This window comes from Haliotis asinina, chromosome 10 (genome assembly GCF_037392515.1).
Source record: "Haliotis asinina isolate JCU_RB_2024 chromosome 10, JCU_Hal_asi_v2, whole genome shotgun sequence".
NCBI classification, from domain to species: domain Eukaryota; kingdom Metazoa; phylum Mollusca; class Gastropoda; order Lepetellida; family Haliotidae; genus Haliotis; species Haliotis asinina.
Window position 1 is genome coordinate 19,723,153 of NC_090289.1, and position 21,761 is coordinate 19,744,913.

Here is a 21,761-nt window from a genome sequence, read left to right on the forward strand (position 1 = left end):
ACACACCGACTACTAAACGTCTCAGTTTTGCTATTCAAAACGCTAACAGAGATCTGCTGATATCTACCTTGAAGACCTAGTTGACTAGCAATGTCCTCATTAATGTAAGTTTGAGTACTGGCGTCATCCAACAGAGCATTGACCTTTATTTCAGAAGTGCCATTCTTTAAGACAACCGGTACAGTCCTAAGTGCATAGGTCTTAACTTGGTTTTTGATAGCTGACATTGTAACAGATGAAAATTGCTCTGTACTACTACATCTGTTGACAACATCAAGAGCTTTCAGTTTACGACACTGTGAAGTTGTATGGTTTTGCATTTGACATACATTACACTGGAGGGTTTTCTCGTTTTTTGTTCCAAAGTAAACACCTTTGTGTGTACGTGAACAGGATTGTCCGCTCCTTGATTTTTCAGAAACACCATATTTAACCTCTGATGCTATTGTCTGAAATTCAGATTCCCTGACTACCCATTCTCGCAGAGTTTCCACTGACTCTTGTCTTTGTGATTCGAACACCCATCTCTGAAAGTGAACTAACATTGATTCTGTTAGTTTTGTCTTTAATACAGAGAGCAGACAGCCGTCTCCCAACTCCTCTATCTTAACGTTGTCACGTAGGCTTACAACCATGACATCCAACAGCTAGTCGGCAAATCGTTCCAAATCCTTTGCATTTCCTTTCCTAACAGGTTTGAAATTGGAAATTTCTTCCATTTTTAGAGCTATCTCCCTCCGCTTACCGCCATATCGCCTATCAAGTTTTTCTAACGCTATGTCATAAGCGTAAGCACTGTGTCCTAATCTATTGAACAATGCTAGGGCTTCTCCTGACAAATATTGTTTCAATTGGAGCAACTTGTATTCACCTGTTGCAGGGGCTTTGTCCACACATGCCATAAATGCTGCTCTCCAGCTTTCATATTCTTGAACTTTACCCGAGAATACAGGAATTGAAACTCTTTTCAGTTGTTTCCACATGTCTCGCCCAATTCCAGTATTTTCAGATTTATCTGTCACAACCTTTAGTGTACCAGGAGCTACGGTTTCTGTTGGCTTTACATAATCACCATGCTTTGAAACCTGATCATCCAACTTTACTTCTTGAACCGAATCATGATCCTTGCAAAACAACCTACTCATACCCTCTCTCAGACTACCTGCTGATGTACTAGCAGTGTTGTTCAAGTATACTAAAGCCTTGTTTACGGCAGTTTCACTTTCTTCTTCAATTGGTTCAATCTCTTTAATGGTTTTGTCAAACTTTTCTAGATCATCACTTTCTTGGTAAGCTTCAGCTAAGCTTACAATAACACCAACAGTCTTGCTTTGTAGTGATGCAACCTTGTCAATGTAATCTCTTATTGCCTGTCTTGATGGTAGTTCTTGTCCAACTAAAGCTAACAACTGATTTTTAGCTTTTGTGAGTGCTGTTTTCAAACTGGTCTTTTCACGTTTAAGTTTAATTATTTGTAACGTGAGGATAGCACTCTTACTATCGGCCTCTGGTTTAGCCATGATTTTCAAAACAAAATATTGAAAAACAACACTATCTATGCAAGAAAAGAATACCTAACAACTTACCTGAATAAACAAACTCAGCTCCGAAATACAGAGCAGTAACCACGCTCTGCTACCAAAATTTGTTGCGCAGTGGAATTGTTAAACAAATTTTGTAAGTACTAAATATGAAGAAAAAAAGAAATGTGCTCAACTAAACGGTAACCAAACAATGATATTGCCACTCCGACCACCAAACTAAAATATGACACCTTTTTCCACTCTGTCCACCAAACTAAATATTGACACCTTTTATGGCTGTCCACCAAACTAAGTTGACTAGATAAGTTATCTGAATTCGAACTATGAACAATGCCCGAATATGGCAACTATTTGTCTTAATTCACAACAGTGCAGACGAACACTCTACTTTTCGACCCTACATCTTGCCGTCCAAAGCCCATATACACGACCCTGCACATGCAAAAAACTCAAAATGCACGAGACGTGATGGTTGCGTTTTTATGCAATGTTCATGTTTCTTGAAAAGGTGTGTTTTGGCTATTGTTTCTCACACATCAAAATCATGAACTAATGTAACTGACATTCTCTTCAGAACAGCCATTGTAATCCCTATACCCAAACCTGGTAAGGATCATACTGATCCATCCAATTACAGACCGATATCTTTAACCAGCTGTGTCTGTAAAACCATGGAGCGAATGGTAAATAACAGATTAATTTGGTATCTTGAAACCAATAACTTCATTACAAATATTCAATGTGGTTTTCAGAAGAATAGAACTACCATTGATCATTTGGTACGTTTAGAATCCTTCGTTAAAAATACTATAGTCAATAAACAACATGCTGTGTCGATTTTCTTTGATCTCGAGAGAGCTTATGACACGACCAGGAAACATGGTATTTTGAAGGATTTACATGACTTTGGGTTGAGAGGCCGTTTGCCTCTTTTTATATCAGAGTTTTTAAAAGACAGGCAATTTCAAGTCCGAGTGGGTTCAACCCTGTCTGATCATTACAATCAGGATCAGGGTGTACCTCAGGGCAGTATTTTGTCTGTCACGAAACTAACTGTATACAGTTTTGTAGAAAATATAAACCGCATAAGGAAATGGCACTCTTACCACACATTAAATACCTTAAAGCAAAATGCCTGAGGGCACTAGATTTGTTGTGCCATAAAAGGCGACTCAGCTTGTCGTAAGAGGCGACTAACGGGATCGGGTGGTCAGACTCGCTGACTTGGTTGACGCATGTCATCGGTTCCCAATTGCGCAGATTGATGCTCATGTTGTTGATCGCTGGATTGTCTGGTCCAGACTCGATTATTTACAGACCGCCGCCATATAGCTGGAATATTGCTGAGTGCGGTGTAAAACTCAACTCACTCACTCACTCACTCACTAGATTTGTTGAAAGTTGTTTTCAACTGAAAGTGGGGAGGGGACCAAACTACCCTCTTACACCTATATCGATCATTGGTCCGTTCAAAACTCGATTATGGCTCCATCATATAGGTGGAGCCTGCAAAAGCAACCTTAAACTTCTTGGTTCTGTCCAAGGTTTAAGACTTTGTCTTGGGTCTTTCAGAACTTCACCTATTTACAGTCTTTACATTGAGACCGATGAACCATCTCTTACACAACATTGTATAAAATTATTCTTACAATGCATGACTAAATTATACTCTAATGAATCTAACCCTGCATATAAGTGTGTGTTCAATCTACTTCATGAGTATTTGTATAAGAAAACATCTTCTCTTGTTCCGCCTCTAGGGCACAGAATTAAACCATTTATTTCTTCTGCTGGCATTGAGCTGGAAAGTATATCGCCTTCCCGTCTTCTTCCTTCTCCTCCTTGGCAATTGGTTGGGCCACAAGTTGACCTAACATTAATATAAAAAATTAGAAACAAATGACTTACAATATAAACAAGTATATCATCAATCAAAAAACAAATAAAACATTTAGAAACGTTTATACACAGACGGGTCCAAGGACGGTGGCACAGTAGCTTGTGCCACTGTCATTGGATCGAAAACAATATCTTCTAGACTACCGGATAGCAGCTCTATTTTCACAGCTGAAGCTAACGCCATATTAACGGCTATTAGATATATTCAAAGACACCCTAAACGTAAACAGTACATATCTATTCAGACGCTCTTTCTTGTCTTCAGGCAGTTAAAAGTTTATCATGTAAACATCCACTTTTAATAGAAAATATTGAACTGTATTGCTAATAGCGAATACGACATCGTTATTTGTTGGTTACCCAGCCACGTTGGTATTCCAGGGAACACAATAGCCGATCTTGCTGTTAAGGCAGTCTCAACCTAACTTGTTCCTAATCCCTTTCTTCACTGAATAAAATATGTTTAAAACAAACAAAACAAACAAATCTGTGACACCAGCTGTGATTACAAAGCTGTCATCAGATCTTAAATCTGCAATCTAATGCAGAAGAAGTGGGACATCCAAGTAGGCATCGATAAATTGCAAATGCAATAAAACCATATATCAGTTACACACACTCAGATTTGAAGAGGTCATCATACGAAGATGTCGTATTGGTCATACCAGACATACTCTTGAGTACCTATTAAAAGGTGAGGATCCTCAATTTTGCATCCGTTGTGATGAACAAATTACGGTCAAGCATCTGTTGCTTGAGTGTGTTGAATATTCCATCACAAGGGATACCTGTTTTAAATCACGCACTATGAAGATATTTTTACTAATATCAGTTCCCATTTAATTATGGCATTTTTAAAAGAATTGGATTTGTTAAATGAATTGTAAATAGATAATTTTTAGTATTGGTAGTTTAGATTACTTAGTGAGATTGTTAGTGGCTCTACCGTCAAAGGTTGAAGTATTCTAAAATTATTGTCTTCCTGAGAGGGTATGTAAGTCCCAAAACATTCGTTGTAAATTTAAGTCAACCAGGTTTTTAATCGTAGCATTCATGTTATTTTAATTTTGGCTAGCATTTCGTACACTCTCCAGCGGCTGAAGGGATGATGTAAATACAATTAGGGTCCAAGCAGGTAGCAAAGGTACTGTAAGTCCCCATGATCGCTAGTATGGTGATCTACCTTCAGTTGTTGCCGATCTATAGCCTGTATGTATATTGTATTGTCCAAATAGTGATATCAGTTTTAACTTTCCACACTAGTTTTAATTCAAATTGTGATATTGTAGTTGCTTTACTATCCGCCGTCAACAGGTTTTTTATGATATAGACATATTCCTTTTAATTGTAAACTATTCTTGTCACGATATGGCTGCAATATTGCCGAGATGATGTTAAATATTAACTCACAGTATACGACTCAAACCACACATTTCAGCTGTTAGTTTTGACCTTGATATAATTGAGCAATTTCAGCTTTTACCTACTCCTCCTACTCTTGATAGTGGACCAGTGAAGGTCCAGGGTTAGAATAGGCCTTCAGCCACCCATGCTTGCCATAAAAAGGCAACTATGCTATGTCGTAAGAGGCGACTGACGGGATCGGGTGGTCAGACTCGCTGACTTGGTTGACACATGTCATCGGTTCGCAACTGCACAGATTGATGCTCATGTTGTTGGTCACTGGATTGTCTGGTCCAGACTCGATTATTTACAGACCGCCGCCATATAGCTGGAATATTATTGAGTGCGGCGTAAAACTAAACTCGCTCACTCAATGATGGTGAAGCAGGCCAAATGCAGATCTAATTTCTTACCCATTTTTTGTCCCCCGCCACAACGCGGATCAGAGGATTATGCATTCATCGGCGTCTGTACATACGTTCGTATGTCTGGATTCTTGTTCATGCGATAGCTCATGAACTATTGTACCCAATACCTTAAAAAACGGTGAGAGCCTACATTGGGGGATGGTGAAGACAACAGTCAGTTTAGGTGACCTTGACCTTATTTTCAAGGTTACCACGACACTTTGGCCACTTTTCAGATTCTTCCAGTTCAACATCGTTTTCAGTTGGTTACCCAGTTATGTCGACTTAGTTGGCAATGCAAAACCAGATGCTGCAGCTAAAGCATCTTTTGAAAAGTCTGTTTTTGCACTCTTGATACCATGTTCTGATTTTAAACCTTATATAAAAAGCATATTAAGCAATTAATGCAAATAAAGTGGAACGCCCAAGTACGTATGAACAAACTTCATGAAATTGAACAGACCTTAGGATATACCTACTTAATATGCCAGTCCAGACATGGTGAAGCTGTAATGAGACGATATCAAATTTGTCATGCTTTTTTTACCAATTAGTATTGTGTTGAAGGAAGAGGATTCTGTGTCCTTTGTGATGACAGAATCACAGTTAGGCACGATTTGCTTCACTGCGCAGAATTTTCTCTCACAAGAGATACTTATTGCAAACTTCCAATAACTTTTTAGCAACATAAGTTCTCATTTAGTTCTTTTTAAAGTGTTTGAAAAGAAATTATTTTGAGTGAATATATTTTAACTGTTCTTTTCCACTTTATTTTTTTATCACACTGGTACAGTTATGTCATTCATATAGGACACTGTCTGTATACGAAGCACAATGAGAACAAAACATAATAGAGATCAGATAGTTATGTAAATAGTTTGTGGAATGATGACCAGAAGGTCGTGAACTTACTGTAATTGCATACAAAGTAAGAGTTGCATTTATAGAGATTGTAATTATGGTTCAATTTGGCTTTGATGCCTTCAAGAGTTTGACATACATTTACTAGGTTTCTGGCATATATATATTTCTATATTTCCTTTGACAAATGTATAAGGAATCCCCTCAGCACCAGCAAAATATAACACAGACAAGTCTAAAATATCCAATATGGATTGACCAGTCAGTGAGTGAGTTTAGTTTTACACCCCACTAAGCAATACTCCAGCTATATGGCGGCAGTCTGTAAACAATCGAGTCTGGACCAGACCATCCATAGATCAGGAGCATGAGCATTGATTTGCGCACTTGGGAACCGATGACATATGTCAGCCAAGTCAGCGGGCCTGACCATCTGTTCCTGTTAGTCGCCTCTTATGACATAGCATATTTGCCCTTTGATGGCAAGTATAGGTGGCTGAAGGCCTATCCTACCCCTTACCTTCACTGGTCTATTGCCCAAAGAGCAAGATACAAAGATTCACAGTAGAGGTTTCTCGTACAATGCAACTGAGTCAAATCTAAATAAATGGTCACAAATATGATATCAACTCACCAAAGTCTTGGTTTTCAATGAGAGTGAGAAACAGTTCTTCTAAATGTTATGCAGCAAGCAGTCTGTCCTTGATATAGGTCGATGGTGATAATCAGACGAAGAGGCATACAGATGTAGATAGGTCAAATGATGACACAACTCCGGTATAACTGTGTGTGTAAGTACGTGTGTGAGTCGTCAACACAACAGCCAGCCTTATATATGCACAGTCACTCATTCTTGAGCTTTCCAGTGAAGCATGGAAGCTTCGCGATCAGCAACAGTCAAAACACACAAAAGGGAGGCAACTCTAAAGCGCTACCTTAAAGGTGTGCCACTAGAACACTATTACTGATGATAGGAAATGTGGCCAATAATAACCATCACTCAACACTCTATACATTGTGACCCAATAATAACGATCACTTAATCAATAACAACAAACTCTCGTAACACTATAATTTATAAATTGTTCTCGTCGTCATATATTATGTTTGGATTATTGCCAATGCAACTAAATATTAACAGACTAACTATAAAGTGCAAAAAAACAATGCTATTTCGCTGATTAGTGCTGATGTGACTTTATGTTTTCACTCACCCACTTACACTTATCATAAAATCTTTCAATATCATAAATAATATTTACCTTGGTACCTTCTGATTTAGTTTGCTTTCTTTGCAGTAATGACATACTTATCACCGCTGTTTGCAACATGGAATGTCTTCACGCATACCAGTGACGAACCAACAATCACTGAACGCAGAGCATTAGAACTATCTGTTGTCAACGATTCACTTCTAGTGCAACCATATGATCATCCAACATTGGCCTTTCAAGGTGCAGTATTCTAGTCATATAAATCGTTATTTTTAGTACGGAACATTACAGCAATTATTTATTTGTTAGTAAAGGCAATAAGAGAACAGGACTCCCAACCCCAATTATTAAACATGTTCAACCCAATTCTGCACCCACAGCCCAAACAAATACAGGGCAAATTTAGCGGAACACTAAATGATGTTAGACAAAACATGTTGAGGGGCAGAACTGGGATGGAAAAAAATTGAATAAGGTAATGGTGTTTGGTTACAGTTCTCTCATTGTTTATACTACCTTTGGTTAAACAGTAGCGCTAGAATCAGTATAACGGGCATCCAGGATAAAAATTGAGTTAAACAACCTCGTAATTCAAAGTCATGTAATTTTTTAACTCATTAAGCCCGAGAGCCACTTCACTGCTCAACGCCTGGAACCCTGTGCTGATCGCGTGGCTCGCTCTGGCGACACCAATTATGGCTATTCACGCCTGATATCCCTGGCAGGGTTTGGAGATTACAGGAAACTATCTTGTCATACAAGCAAGTCCTGATTATTTAGTTGCTTAATTGTGTTGTAAAGATATATGTTGAAAGAAAGCAGGTGTGAATATAAAAATCACGTATTTACATATTTTTATTGCACTTTATGTTGAAAGAAAGCAGGTGTGAATATAAAAATCACGTATTTACATATTTTTATTGCACTTGTATTTTATTGTACATATATATTTTCTTAACATATGTATGTATTCTTTGTATGTAAGACATGCGACATGTACTTAAACAAATTGTCCCTCTCTTATCATTGTGTGAGGTTCAATTGTACAAAACACTTTTGTCAATGACAGTAAAGAAGAATTTATGTACATGCTTAATAATTTTCTATGAAAGAAGTATTTTCGTTGATACATTGCTAGAGTATACTGAATATTTTAAGGAAAGTACAAACACGCTAGTCTGTGACTTACACAGTTTGTCACTTTGGTTCATCTGGATTTAATGCAGAAAACATATGTTATCATAGTGTTATGATACGGGTCTTGGTCCAAGTGATGGTACCAGTGAAATCCCTTAGCTAACTGGCGTGCTGGTTTGAATTAACTCAGCAAAGAGTCAGAACTCACAAGAAGCTAATTACAATTTTACCTACAAGAGATAGAGTAACAAGGGTGGCCACAGAGAGTCGGTACAGCCCTCGGGGCTGAGGGCTAGAGCTGACCTGTGTTGGGAGTCTAAACCCAACTGATGCACAAATGGAGTCGGAGACTATTTAACTACAATTTAAACAATACAAAGATTCTGATTTGCTGATACAAAAATGGGTGTAACCTACAATATCCAATGAAATACAGAATAAACAAATATGGGGTATGTCCTACTACAACACAACAACTTCGGTGACCAGACAGAGGGAGTACTTAATCTTTTAATCCTATTCTAAGTGGTGTTAATCTCGTTGGCACATTTACTGGATGCTTGATTGCTTACGCTGGGCTGGATCTTTAATGACCCTTAACTGGTGTTTGCATAATGACCTTAACTGGTGTTAGCATAATGTTATTTTATTGTAGGTGATGGCATGTTTACCTCATCAAAGCAGTTTATTAACCTGTCTAGACATAACCCTTGTCTTAGTGAATGGTTTGTCTTACAGTGAAGTTCTGATTAACACAGGCTAGGATTTTGACTCTAGAACATCTGTGTAATTGTGTGGTCATATTACTTACACCTTTTTCAATAGAATGTCTGTGAGATACGTTTTACTACTTTTGACAGGAGTCTTGTCTAAGCTATTACTGATACATGATGAAAGTAATATTTTATATTTATATTTTCCTAATATTTGAATACTAATGTATTGTTTGTACTGGTTACAACTAATAATGGATTTTGGTATGAATTATCATTTCATGATAACTTCCCCTCTGTCTGAAAAAGTTTGGTCCCCAAACTTGTACGAAAGAAAATATGGACAATGGTAAAAGTTTAGTTGATGGACAGTTGCATTGTAATGTTAGAGTGATAAATGACAATCAAATATATTATTGTCTCTCTGATATAGGGGCACAGATTCTTTTTCTGTCGTCATTGTGTGTGGATGTGGAATCAGACTTGTCTTGGCTCTGTGTGCTGGTTCTTGATATTTCCAGGAGGCCTTGTGATGGTTCCACATCCTGCTTTGTGGGAGTCGACTTGTTCATTATCCCATGAACACAGATGACTTGCATGAAAATATAAAACAAATGAGAGTTATATGCAGAATATGTACATAAGGATATTTTACCGTGAAAATATATTGTCTATTTGTAGAAGGTGACTCTTATATATTGAAGTCGTTGACTCTTATATATTGAAGTCAAGACCTGGAATATCAAGCATGGGCAATGTACTTGGGTTAGTAACTGTCTCCTGTCAGGAGAAATATGTTATGTATAAGCAAATATATATATAAATGTGCTTGTGCATTTAACACGTGCATTTGTTCATTGAGCTCATACATGTACATTTTTGTTCAGAACCATTTGTTTACGTACTAATTTGAACACCTTTAATTTGGTCTGTCTGTCAGTCTGTTATTTGTTTTGTGATTTTTTTTTGTTATAGTGTCTACTTCAGGACAGCTATGTCCAAATATTTCTAAAGACCAAAAACTATGTAGCCAGATTTAATTATTATTCAATCTGCGTTCTTAATCTTTATCACTACCGCCAAGTACTTTGTTTTGTGATTTATTTTTTTTTTTTTTTTTTTTATTTGATGTTGTCTTCGGTTTACTTTGAGTTTACTTTGCTCAATTTTGGTTCATTTTACATCAACCCAAGCTGTACATTTGACTGATTTTTAGGTTTAATTTACTTCCATTTTGCATGGGTTTTGTTCATTCCGTTTTGGCACGCTGCATTTAGTTTTACATTTTCCCGTTAGTTAAGGTTTGTTCGGTTACAGTACGACGTATTTCGCTGTCGTTTAGCAATAGGTTTGTTTCCTTTCAGTACGGTGTACTTCATTTTCGTTTCGCGATAGGTTTGGTTCGTTTCAGTACTGTCTACTTTGTTTTTGTTTCACGATAGGTTTGTTTCGTTTCTGTACATCAGTACGGTCTATTTCACTTTTGAGATTGGTTGATCAGAACAATGCTCAAACTTTGTTGTGATGCAAATAACACAGGTGATCAGGCTGATGTCATTTGTTCACAACTAGTTTCTTCAGGTAACACAGTGTGAAATGACAGGACAACAAACCTTAATACTGTTAACAAGGAATTAGCTCTTATTTGAGATGATACTGTAAAAGAAGATCCTGTACTCTTCACAAAAATATTGATATCTCACGTCCAGATGTGCATGTCGCACACACTCCATTGAATGGTCGGGAGATTCTGTCATCTGTTGTTGAATAATAAAGAACGTCCGCGCTTCTAGCAAACTTTCTGTAGAAAGTTGGATCTTTGCAGGGGTGGTACGCTATAGTCATTCGGCTGGATGGGAAAATTGGAGAGTCATCATCCTGATAATGTTCTTCAGGGATGGCAGTTTTGAGCATAAATTTGACATCTTCATAGCTCTCATTGAGGTAGTCCTGCATGAGATGGAGAGGAACACATTCAAAATTAACTGTATCATAAGTATAATCATCATGGACATTAGTAGGCTCATTACAAGAACAATAAAAGTTGTTGTCAAAACAGACTTCGACAAAGCACTCTCCGTGACTTATTTGAATGGCAAAAACTTCTGTTATTGCCTCAATGACTTGGTGGGTGTGTTTGGGGGCCAATGGATATCATTCTGTATTCAATCCTGGGGCTGTTATGGTCGATTGTTTTTTGGCTATGGTTGAGTGCTGTTTGAAGTTCTGTGACAGAACATTTACTGACAGATTTTCTTCTGCTGATTCTTTTTGATTGAAGAATTTGTGATTTTTCCTGACATGTTTTTTTTCACGTGAAATTCTCTTGAATTACATCTGGAATGCTGCTGCCATATTCCCATGTATTTCCTCTTTCTGGATCCTCCCATTTCACCTAGTAGTAGATTTTGTTATTTGCTCTCTTGGAAGTAAGAATTGAATGAATGTCATCAGGATTGAAAACCTTGTCTTCTTTGCTTGACATTGGTTGTTGGGTTGGTTGTTCAATCTGACTTGATTCTGATTGTGGCCTTGATTTGGGCTGATGATGTTTCCTATTTGCTCCTTGTTTTCCCTTGTTTGTATTTCCTTTTCCCTTGGTGGATTTACTTGGGGCTGGTTTGTTCTGCTCCTGGTTTGGAACTGTTGTACTAGGTCCTGCTGTGCTTTCCTGTATGCCTGTCTTCTTTTTGGTTCTTGTCCTTGGATTACCTGATTTAGCTTTGGAATTGAGTTCTGTACCTGTCGATGATTGATGATTGGTTGAGCTTGTTGCCTGAGAGTTATTGCTGTCAAGCTGTGGGTTGTTGACTTGTCCCTCGTCATCTATGATGTCTGAATCCATATTATTGTTGCTGTTCAGGTATGGTTCTGGTGGATACTGTGGACGATCAGCTGGATCAAAATATGGCTTCAGGCGGTTGGCATGGACCAGTGGTTTGTGTAATTTGTCTTTTGAGTGGATGAATTTGGAGCCATTCAATAGGCCATCATAATGCCTGGAAGAAATCGGGGCCAATCACTTTGAGCTTTGTTACAATATGCTCTTAGTGACTGATTGATGTAGGAATTGAGCCTCTCTACACAGCTATTTGTTTGGGGATGGTATGGGCTAGTATGAGTGAATTCGATAGCCAAAAGTTCACAAATAGCTTTGAGTAATTTTGACATGAAGTTCTGACCTCTGTCTGAAATTAAAGTCCTTGGAGAGCCATAACATCTGCTACCTCTGTGGCTTCTTGGGTTCTAAGGGGAAAGGCTTCACACCAATCTGATGCTGCATTGGTGATGACCACAATGAACTTGTACTTGTCTGGTGTAGTTGGCAAGGGACCAAGGATGTCAACATGCCATCGGGTGAAGACTTCTTCTACAGATAGTGGACGTAGGGGTGCCTTCTTGCTGTGATAGTGTCTCTTGGTTTGTTGACATACCTCACATGTCTGGACGTATGTTGTGATATCGCTGTACATCTTGGGCCAGAAGTATTTTGGTCTCATAGTGTTGTGCATCCTTTCCTTCCCATGGTGACAACCGCCAAACTCAGAATCGTGGTAGGATCGCAGGACCTGGTTCCTGAGAGTTCTTGGAACTGCCAGCTGTTTAATAAACTTGTCTGCATGACCCTTCTGTCTCTGTGGGACAAATCGATAGAGTATTCCATCATCAATTTCAAAGGTAGTGGCTTCAAGTAGAATCTTTTGGCGATCTTTTTCATCTTCTGGAAGGACGTCATCTTCTTTGTAGTAAAAAATCTGTGTGAAATCTGGACAGATCCTTTGTAGTTGACGTAAGTTGGGATGAGAATTAATATTTGCCTCGATCATTGTAGCTTGTGTGACATCATCACTGGTGGCATGTAATGCTGCAACAATGTTTGCTGGTACCATTTGGTAGTCCTCCTCGTATTCAAAGGTGACAGACCAATGAGATATCTGTGATTCAGAATCCACATAATTAATACTTACTATGATATCATTCTCAGTCTGAGTGGATTGGGTGACCTGTGAGAATAAATGTGGGCTTGCCGACGTTGTGGAATTGCTCCTTTGTTCAAGCAAAGTTGCTGTAAAGACTGTTTTCTCGGCATCTTCTTCTGTTTGATTCTGGCAGTTAATATTGTGCTCATATTCCCTGCGTGAGAGTGCATCTGCATTTGCGTTTGCTTTGCCGCTGCGATGTACAATATTGAAAGTATAGGAAGATAGTTCTAGCGACCATTGACCTAACCTACCTGTGGCATCCTTGGTGGATTTGAGTCATTTCAACGCGATGTGGTCTGTGTAGACAGTGAATTTGGAATTTGCAAGGTATGGACGAAATGATCTGATGGCTTCAACCAGAGCTAGACCTTCTTTTTCCATAATGCTCCAGTTCTTCTCGCTGCCATGAAGTGCTCTTCCGCCAAAAGCTCTAGGATGCTCATTATTCTTTTCATCTTTTTGACTTAATACAAACCCTATGCTCATATCGCTGGCATCGGTTGCGAGGAAAAATTCTTTGTCAAAGTCTGGATAAGCTAGAACAGGTGTGTTACACATAGCATGTTTGAGTGGCAATGCCATTTTAGCATAATTTTTTACATACTTTATGTAAAGGTTTGTGAGGCCTAAATACGAACGAACCTGTTTTTGTGATTTGGGTTCTGGGAAGGACTTAATTGCTTTGACCTTTTGTCATCAACTTGGACACCTCCACATGATAAGACGTGGCCGAGAAATGAAACCTTGTCTGTTGCAAAGTTGCATTTTGATGGCTTCAGTGTTAAATTTGCCTGTTCGAGATAGTAGAAGGCTTGCTCCAAATGTTGGAGATGCTCCTCAAAGTTTTTGCTGTAAATTATCAAATTAACAATGTAGATCAGTGCAACTTTAAAAAGCAATTTCCTTTGCACTTTGCTCATGAGTTGCTGAAAACAAAGTGGAGAATTAGATAAACCCTGCGGCAAACGTTTGAATTGATATAGGCCTTGATGGGTGACAAAAGCAGTTTTATGCTTTGAATCTTCGTGTAATGGCACTTGGAGAAAGCCGTTGGCAAGATCTAAAGTGGAGAAAATTGTAGCTTGGCCATTGCCGATGTGATCAACAACATCGTCAAAAACAGGAAGTGGCCATGACATTGGTAAGGTGACAGAATTCAACTTTCTGTAGTCACAAACAAATCTCTATGAACCGTCACGCTTTTTAACTAAGATGATGGGGGCTGAATACATTTAAGTGGATTCCTCAATTAAATCATATTTGAGAAAATCTCCTACCAGTTCTTCAGTGACTCTTTGGAGATGAGGCGATTGCCGGTAAGGCCTACACTTAACGGGGGGATAGTTGCCCGTGTCAATGACATGTTTGTGCATGTCAGTCTTGCCTAAGTCTGCTAGGCTTGGGGAAAACATGTCTCTATTTTGTCCTAAGAACCTGAGTAGTCTTTGTTGCTGGTCAGGCGTCAGTTGTCTTGGCCAGATCAAAGCCTAAACCTTGAGCAATTTTGACATAATCCCTACAGTCGTTGTCAGTCTTCTTTCTTGTCTACCCTAACTATACTTACAAATGGCTGGTCACCGTCAATTTCAAAGATAGAGTGTCTGTCAATGTAACTAAATTTGCCTGCAACTGTACCTTTGTCTAAAACGTTTTCTTCTTGGGAAGGATTCATTAGCCTGAATGTAGCAGTTTTCCTGAGTGCTTTTGAGAGGATCCTACCACGTGCTACTTGAGAATGAGCAGTGAGGGAGGCAACTGGTTCAATGAGAACGAGGGAGTCATCTTTTGCCTCAGGCAGTCTTACCTTGAAATTAATTTCACTCTGAGGGGGGATATAAATTTGGTCTATTGTTTTTGCTTATCCACTAATTTCTTGATCTGGATTGGTAATGAAGTTAATATACTGCCTATCTGAAGTGCTGTTGCCTATTATTAGGGAATGGCAGCTATAATCTATGACTGCATCGTTGTCATTGAGGAAGTTTTCACCCAGCAAGACTGATTGTGGTAATGAGGGCAGGACATGGAATTCTTGTGAAAATTCCTGATCTTGAATGACAAAATCAAACACAACTGGACCCAACACTTCGTGCAATTCACCGCCAACACCCTGAATGTGTGGGAAGGATGAGTTTCCAAGTATAGGGTTGTTGAAGGTATTGTTTAGAAAAGCAGATGAAATGCAACAAATGGATGCCCCTGTATCTATTAAACGAGTTGTTGTTTCAGTGCCAAGTGTTACCTGAAATACACTCTTGGCAAGGGGTGTAACTAAGGACACAGTAGGAATTTCACTTCCAAAGTTACTTTCCATCCCAAACTCCATATTGGCCATGACACCATATAGTATGTACCGTACTATAATGAAGAAAGACCAGAAATCAACAATGTAAACTTGTACCTACAATTTTGGACAACTTTTTCTTCCTTGCTTGGTGTCTTTACAGGAGTTAGTGGTCCTTAATCCAGTGCTGAGATCAGAGGTGGATGCAGTCGCTTGTTATTCCATATGTTCTTGTAGCTTGTTGTAGTTAGTTCCTGGGCTCCAAGGTTCCGAAAATCGTTGATTCTCCGCCAACTGTTACGCTACGGGTCTTGGTCCAAAGTGAGTGTACCAGTGAAATCCCTTATCTAACTGGTGTACTGGTTTGCTTTGGGGAATTCCACACCATTCAACATTGCCGCAACCTTGCTAACACCTCATAACAGATATGAATATAGCTGCAAAAAATTTAAAACTTTAAGTGTCATCTAGTGAAAAGTAAATCTCTTTATTGTGTCATAGTGGTAGTGTGTAAAGCATGATTAGTCTATCAAATCAAGAACTAATTAGCACCAAACAAAGATTGAAGGCAAGGACTTGCGGAATCCTAAGGAAAAAGACTGTCCACCAATAACATCTTGTGGTGACTACAACTTGCACACATTTACCACTTGAACACCAATTGAACACGTTGCATGATGCAGACGTACAATTATTCTGAACTTAACACATCAGGCACAACTGATTACACTTTACACCCCAGACATCAAGTTGAATCTTGATGTCAGTCAGTTCATTAGTATTTCTTTACTAGCCTTTCAGTGTCATGATGTTCAAGTCTGTAGGAAGGAAGTCTTGTGTTTTCTTTGAAAATGAACCTGAGAAAGAATTTCACATATTCCGTGTTTAATTTTCACATTGTATCATATGTTATATTTGGGATTACAGTTTCTTAGTACAGTACAAATTCTAGTACTTTTTTTGAGTTGAGGCCCTTCAGGGATTCGAACCACACCCTCAGAGTCAGGAACTTCATCACCAGCACACAAAGCCAGGAGCCTAGCCTGCTCAGCCACCATGACTTCCACAAAATGAAAGTTTATGTTTGTAATATACTCAGTCAAAAACGAAACTTCTGAAAATGTAATTTTTAAAAATAATGAATAGTTTTTCTCTGATAATACATCTATAGATCCGAAATGGGATCCCTATCTTTCGATGCTAGAAAAACATTAGCAAAACTCACTCAAACCCATCCATTTATTGTGCAAATGATGTTAGTGCCAAATCAGGTTTTGCACGTACAGTCAATCACATGATCTTCGCCTAGAAGTTTTCTGCATTTGCACGTGTTTGCATTGGCCTCAAGAATTAAAAAAACCACACTTTTAAACCACAGTTCTAACGATACTTTAAATGTCATGATTTTCGAATGTGCAACGTGAACGTGCCGTTGGCATGTTGCAAGCAGGAAGATCCGTTATTGATGAGAGCAATGGCATGCAGCCGTTGTACTGTGTATGACTTGCAAGGTCGTCTACAACAAACTGGCACCACTTCTAATCAGCCAAGGTCGGGTCGTCCACGTGTGACTTCACAAGTGGAAAACCATCAAATCGTCCTACGTCACCTACCTAGGGCTGAGGTGTTCAGCGGTCGACTGTCCTCACAGGCCATTCAAAATCAGTTGCAGGTCGCCGATCTCCATTCTCAACGTCCATATCGTGGACCAATATTGACGCTGTTTCATTAACACCAACGTCTGCTATGGGCCCAACGTCACGTCCAATGGACCCAGGGAGACTGGAATCGAATCATCTTTATCGATGGGTCTATGTTTACCCTCAGATTTGCAGAATGCAGGCGTAGAGTCTGAGACGACTTCGTGAACGGTATGCCCAATGGTGTGTACAGAAAGTTGACAGATTCGGGGGTGGAAGTTGCATGGTGTGGGGAGCTTTATGTGGGAACAGCTGCCCCCGACTTCTGGTCATCCGTGGAAACCTCACAGCTGCTGCTAACCGCTACCAGGTGCTCACATCCTGCTGAACTCATTCCTTCCATGGCAGCGCATGGCCCAGGTCTACAGTTCCAGCATGATAATGCTCGGCCGCGTACAGCAATGTTGACACGAAATTTCCTTCAAAATGCTGAAATCAACATCATGGACTGGCCATCGAGGTCCCCTGACCTTAATCCAATAGAGCACGTTTGGGATGCACTTGGGAGAAAGCTTTGTGATTTTAGGACCCAACCTGAGAATTTGCAGGAACTTGGCACTGCCTAGGAAGAGCAATGGCATAGAATCCCCAACCACGTGTTCATAAGCATCAGGCAGTCGATGAGGAGATGATGTTTGGCAGTGGTGAATGCGCGGGGTGGCCATACACAATACTGAACTGAGAAATTTTGAATTTCTATTATTGTGACTTGACATTCTGTATACCCATGTTTTGGAACGGCTGTGTAGCCTAATGGAACTGATTGTGGCACCCTCAGTGTATCAAATACATCACACAGATCTCCGCAATGAAATAATAACAACTTAACCATCTTACCATCTCTTGTTCTTTTATAGTGCCCAGAAGACAGAGTGTGAATTTACAATTCACAGAATTTACAGTCTTACAGTCCCATATATCCTTTCAAAACATAGTGTGACCAATTTATTACCTTTAAGATCTTGTAAATTACTAAGCTTGTAAATGAGACGCAAAATGTTCGCCATGATATTTCCTGGACGGTAGTAAAGGTAGACAACTCGGGATTGCTTAGATTATGGTAAAAATGATGAAATGAGTACCTTTGTTAAACAACAAGTGAAATACAGAAATATTGTAGTGTTTGGATACATTTATTGACACAAACAAATAGGAAATCATGGCAACAGTTTTGTTAGTCTATTTATACTTACCATTGTATAGGTCAACTCTAAGGTTTCGAAGCAGTCAGCCATCTGTCAGCCACATTCTATCTAAGGTCATGGTAATTTGTACAACCCATCATGTGACAGATTTGACGGGTGTATGAACCGCACATCCTGTCAATTCCGCCTACTTGCATAGTTTCGTATCCTTTGAGTTTTTGACAATCAGAATTCAAGAAATGTATCTTACGGGTAATGAAAGTGTGTACTCTTAAAAAAAAAGTAGGGGAACCTGAACTTGAAGTCTGGTAGAAAGAAAACCCACTGAGGAACGTTACAATGACATTCATCTTATATATGCAGTATTATTTCACGTTATCACCACACGCAAATACAATGCATGGGGACCATGTCATTATGAAACGTAATGTTTTTCAGTCAGGTCGATAAATCACTGTAGACCATTAATTCCGATACTTTTCTTGTATCTGTGCATGGTCAGGGTTTTCAGGGTCAAATCACACACTATTGACTGAAAACTGTAGACCTGAAAATCTAATGTCATACTCCAGTCACCTAACAAGGGGGGATAACTGAACGAACAGCTTTGCTTTGAAGAAAATCCATGTGGTGATGCATTGTCAAAACATCCATTATTATTGTATCAACATTGATTCAATCCCATATATCTCCCAATTTGGACAATTGTACATTGAAAGTTCAGTTCCCCTGCTTTTTTTTACGAGTGGGTGAGTGAGTTAATGTTTAATGTCACATCGGCAATGTTTCAGCCATATCGTGACGAGACCATTTAATACTGAAATGGAATAGATGTATTTCACAAAAACCTGTCATCAAAGGACAGTAAAACAACTAGAATATCACAACTACAACCAGTGTGGAAAGTATGTCACTATTTGGACAAGACAAAATAATATACAGGCTATATTTCACCAACAACTAAAGGCAGATCACCATAGTAGGGACCATGGGGACTTACAGTAGATTTGCTTCCTACATAGACACTAGCTGGATTTACATCATCCCTTCAACCGTTAGTAATTTAACTAATTTGGCCATACATTAAAAAGATACATATTCTATGATTAAAAATGTGGAAAGTTTGAATTTACTTTCAATGTTTGTGGACTTATGTACCCTCTCAGGAGGACAATAATTTTACAGTACTTTAACCCCCTTTGAGAGTACAGCCACTAAGGGACCATTCATAATTTATCACCAGGGTGGGGATGAGGATTTTCAGGGGGGAGTATTCATTTTGTCCACAGAATATTGGGGGATCAGCAGTTTTGTACAGATATTTTAGAGGGGGTCAGCTATTTTGTACATAGAATGTGTGGGGGGGCTATTTGTTTTGTCCCAGGTATTGAAGCGGGGGCTACCAGATTTGTACAGAAAAAATATAACAATCCTCATCCTAGTGATAAATTATGAACGGTCCCTAGCAAGCACTAACTTATGTAAACTTCCAACTGTAAAATATTTATCTATTTACAACTCATTTAACAAATCTAATTCTTTTCACAATGCAATGATCAAATAAGAACTTATTTTATGAAAAAGATCCTTCATAGTTCGGGATTTGAAATATGTATCCCTTGTTATCTGTCAACAAAGGACAGTACAATAACTAGAATATCACAGATGTACATGCAAAACTAGTAATTAATTCTAAAATATTTAGTTATGGGGACAACACAGCATAAAAATAGGCTATAGATTGCCAACAACTGAAGGTAGATCACCATGTAAGGGACCATGGGAACTTACAGTATCTGTGCTACCTGCATGGACCCTAGTTGGATTTACATCATCCCTTCAGCCGCTGGAGAGTGTACGAAATGCTAGCCAAAATTAAAATAACATGAATGCTACGATTAAAAACCTGGTTGACTTAAATTTACATTGAATGTTTTGGGACTTACGTACCCTCTCAGGAGGACAGTAATTTTAGAATACTTCGACCTTTGAGAGTAGAGCCACTAACAATCTCACTAAGTAATCTAAACTACCAATACTAAAAATTATCTATTTACAATTCATTTAACAAATCCAATTCTTTTAAAAATGCCATAATTAGATGGGAACTGATATTAGTAAAAGGATCCTTCATAGTGCGTGGTTTGAAATAGGTATCCCTTGTGATGGAATATTCAACACACTCAAGCAACAGATGCTTGACCGTGATTCGTTCATTACCACGGATGATATAAAAATAGGCTATCGATCAGCAACAACTGAAAGTAGATCACCATATTAGGTACTATGGGGACTTACAGTACCTTTGCTACCTGCATGGACCTTAGCTGTATTTACACCATCCCTTCAGCTGCTGGCGGTTGTAAGAAATGCTAACCAAAATTAAAATAACAAAAAATATCATATTTAAAAATCCTGAACTTTGAACGTTTTGGGACTTATGTACCCTCTCAGGAGGACAATATTTTTACAATACTTATAACCCTATGTGGGTACAGCTACTAACAGCTCAAGTTCCTAATCTGAACTACCAATCATTAAAATACATCTATCTAAAGAACATATTTTTCAGAATTCAACAATTAAATAAATTTTCTTTGAAAAAAACAATTATTAAGTGAGAACTGTGTTAAAAAGATCCTTAACTGTTTTAACAGTAAAATATTTATCCCTTGTGATGGAGAATTCAACACAGTCATACAGTATATGCTTGACCTTGACTGTCTCATCGCAAGGGATACAAAACGGAGGATCTTTACCTTTCAACAAGTATTTGTGAGTATATCATCTTTGGCCAGTGTGACATCATCTCATGGTAACCTGTTCAAATCTGGACTGACAACCCAAATAGGTGTAACCAATGTAAGGTTTTATTTCATGTATCTTATTGATACCTACTTCAGTGTCCCACCTCTTCTGCATCAGATCACGTATGTAAGTTCCAGTGTCACCTTTGTGATCTGAGTAAGGAATAAGAAGTGGTGTCACAGATTTGTTGAGTGCTGCCTTGGCAGCAAGATCGACCATTGTGCTCCCAGAAATGCCTATGTGGCTGGGTAACCAACAAAAGATGATGCCGTATTTGCCAGAAGCAAGATCCTTATATTGTTCAATAATTTTTATTAAAAGTGGATGTTTCCATGATAAGTTTTTAATAGCCTGAAGGCAAGAACGTGAGTCTGGATAAATTATATATTATGTTTCGGGTGTCTTTCAATGTGTGTAACGGCCGTTAAAATGGCATTTGCTTCAGCTGTGAAAATAGAGCCGTTTTCCGGTATTCTAGAAGATATTGTTCTAGAACCAATGACAGTGGCACAGGCTACAGCGACACCATCCTTGGCCCCTTCGTGAATAAGGATTTGTAATTGCCATATTTACTTTTTAAATGATTATATTCTTGTTCATATTGTAATTCATTTGTTTCTGGTTTCTTAAACATTGTCAGGGTGAGGTCAACCTTGGCCTAA

At 38.6% G+C, this 21,761-nt stretch overlaps 1 protein-coding gene across 1 annotated transcript in view; it reads left to right on the forward strand.

The window, feature by feature from the left end:
- Positions 1 to 21,761, forward strand: part of LOC137298235 (uncharacterized) — a 692,490-nt gene that overhangs the window by 500,327 nt on the left and 170,402 nt on the right. Inside the window, exon 21 of the mRNA XM_067830406.1 lies at positions 7,414 to 7,569. Within this exon, the coding sequence (XP_067686507.1) occupies positions 7,414 to 7,569 (156 nt within the window). The remainder of the gene's footprint in view (positions 1 to 7,413; positions 7,570 to 21,761) is intronic.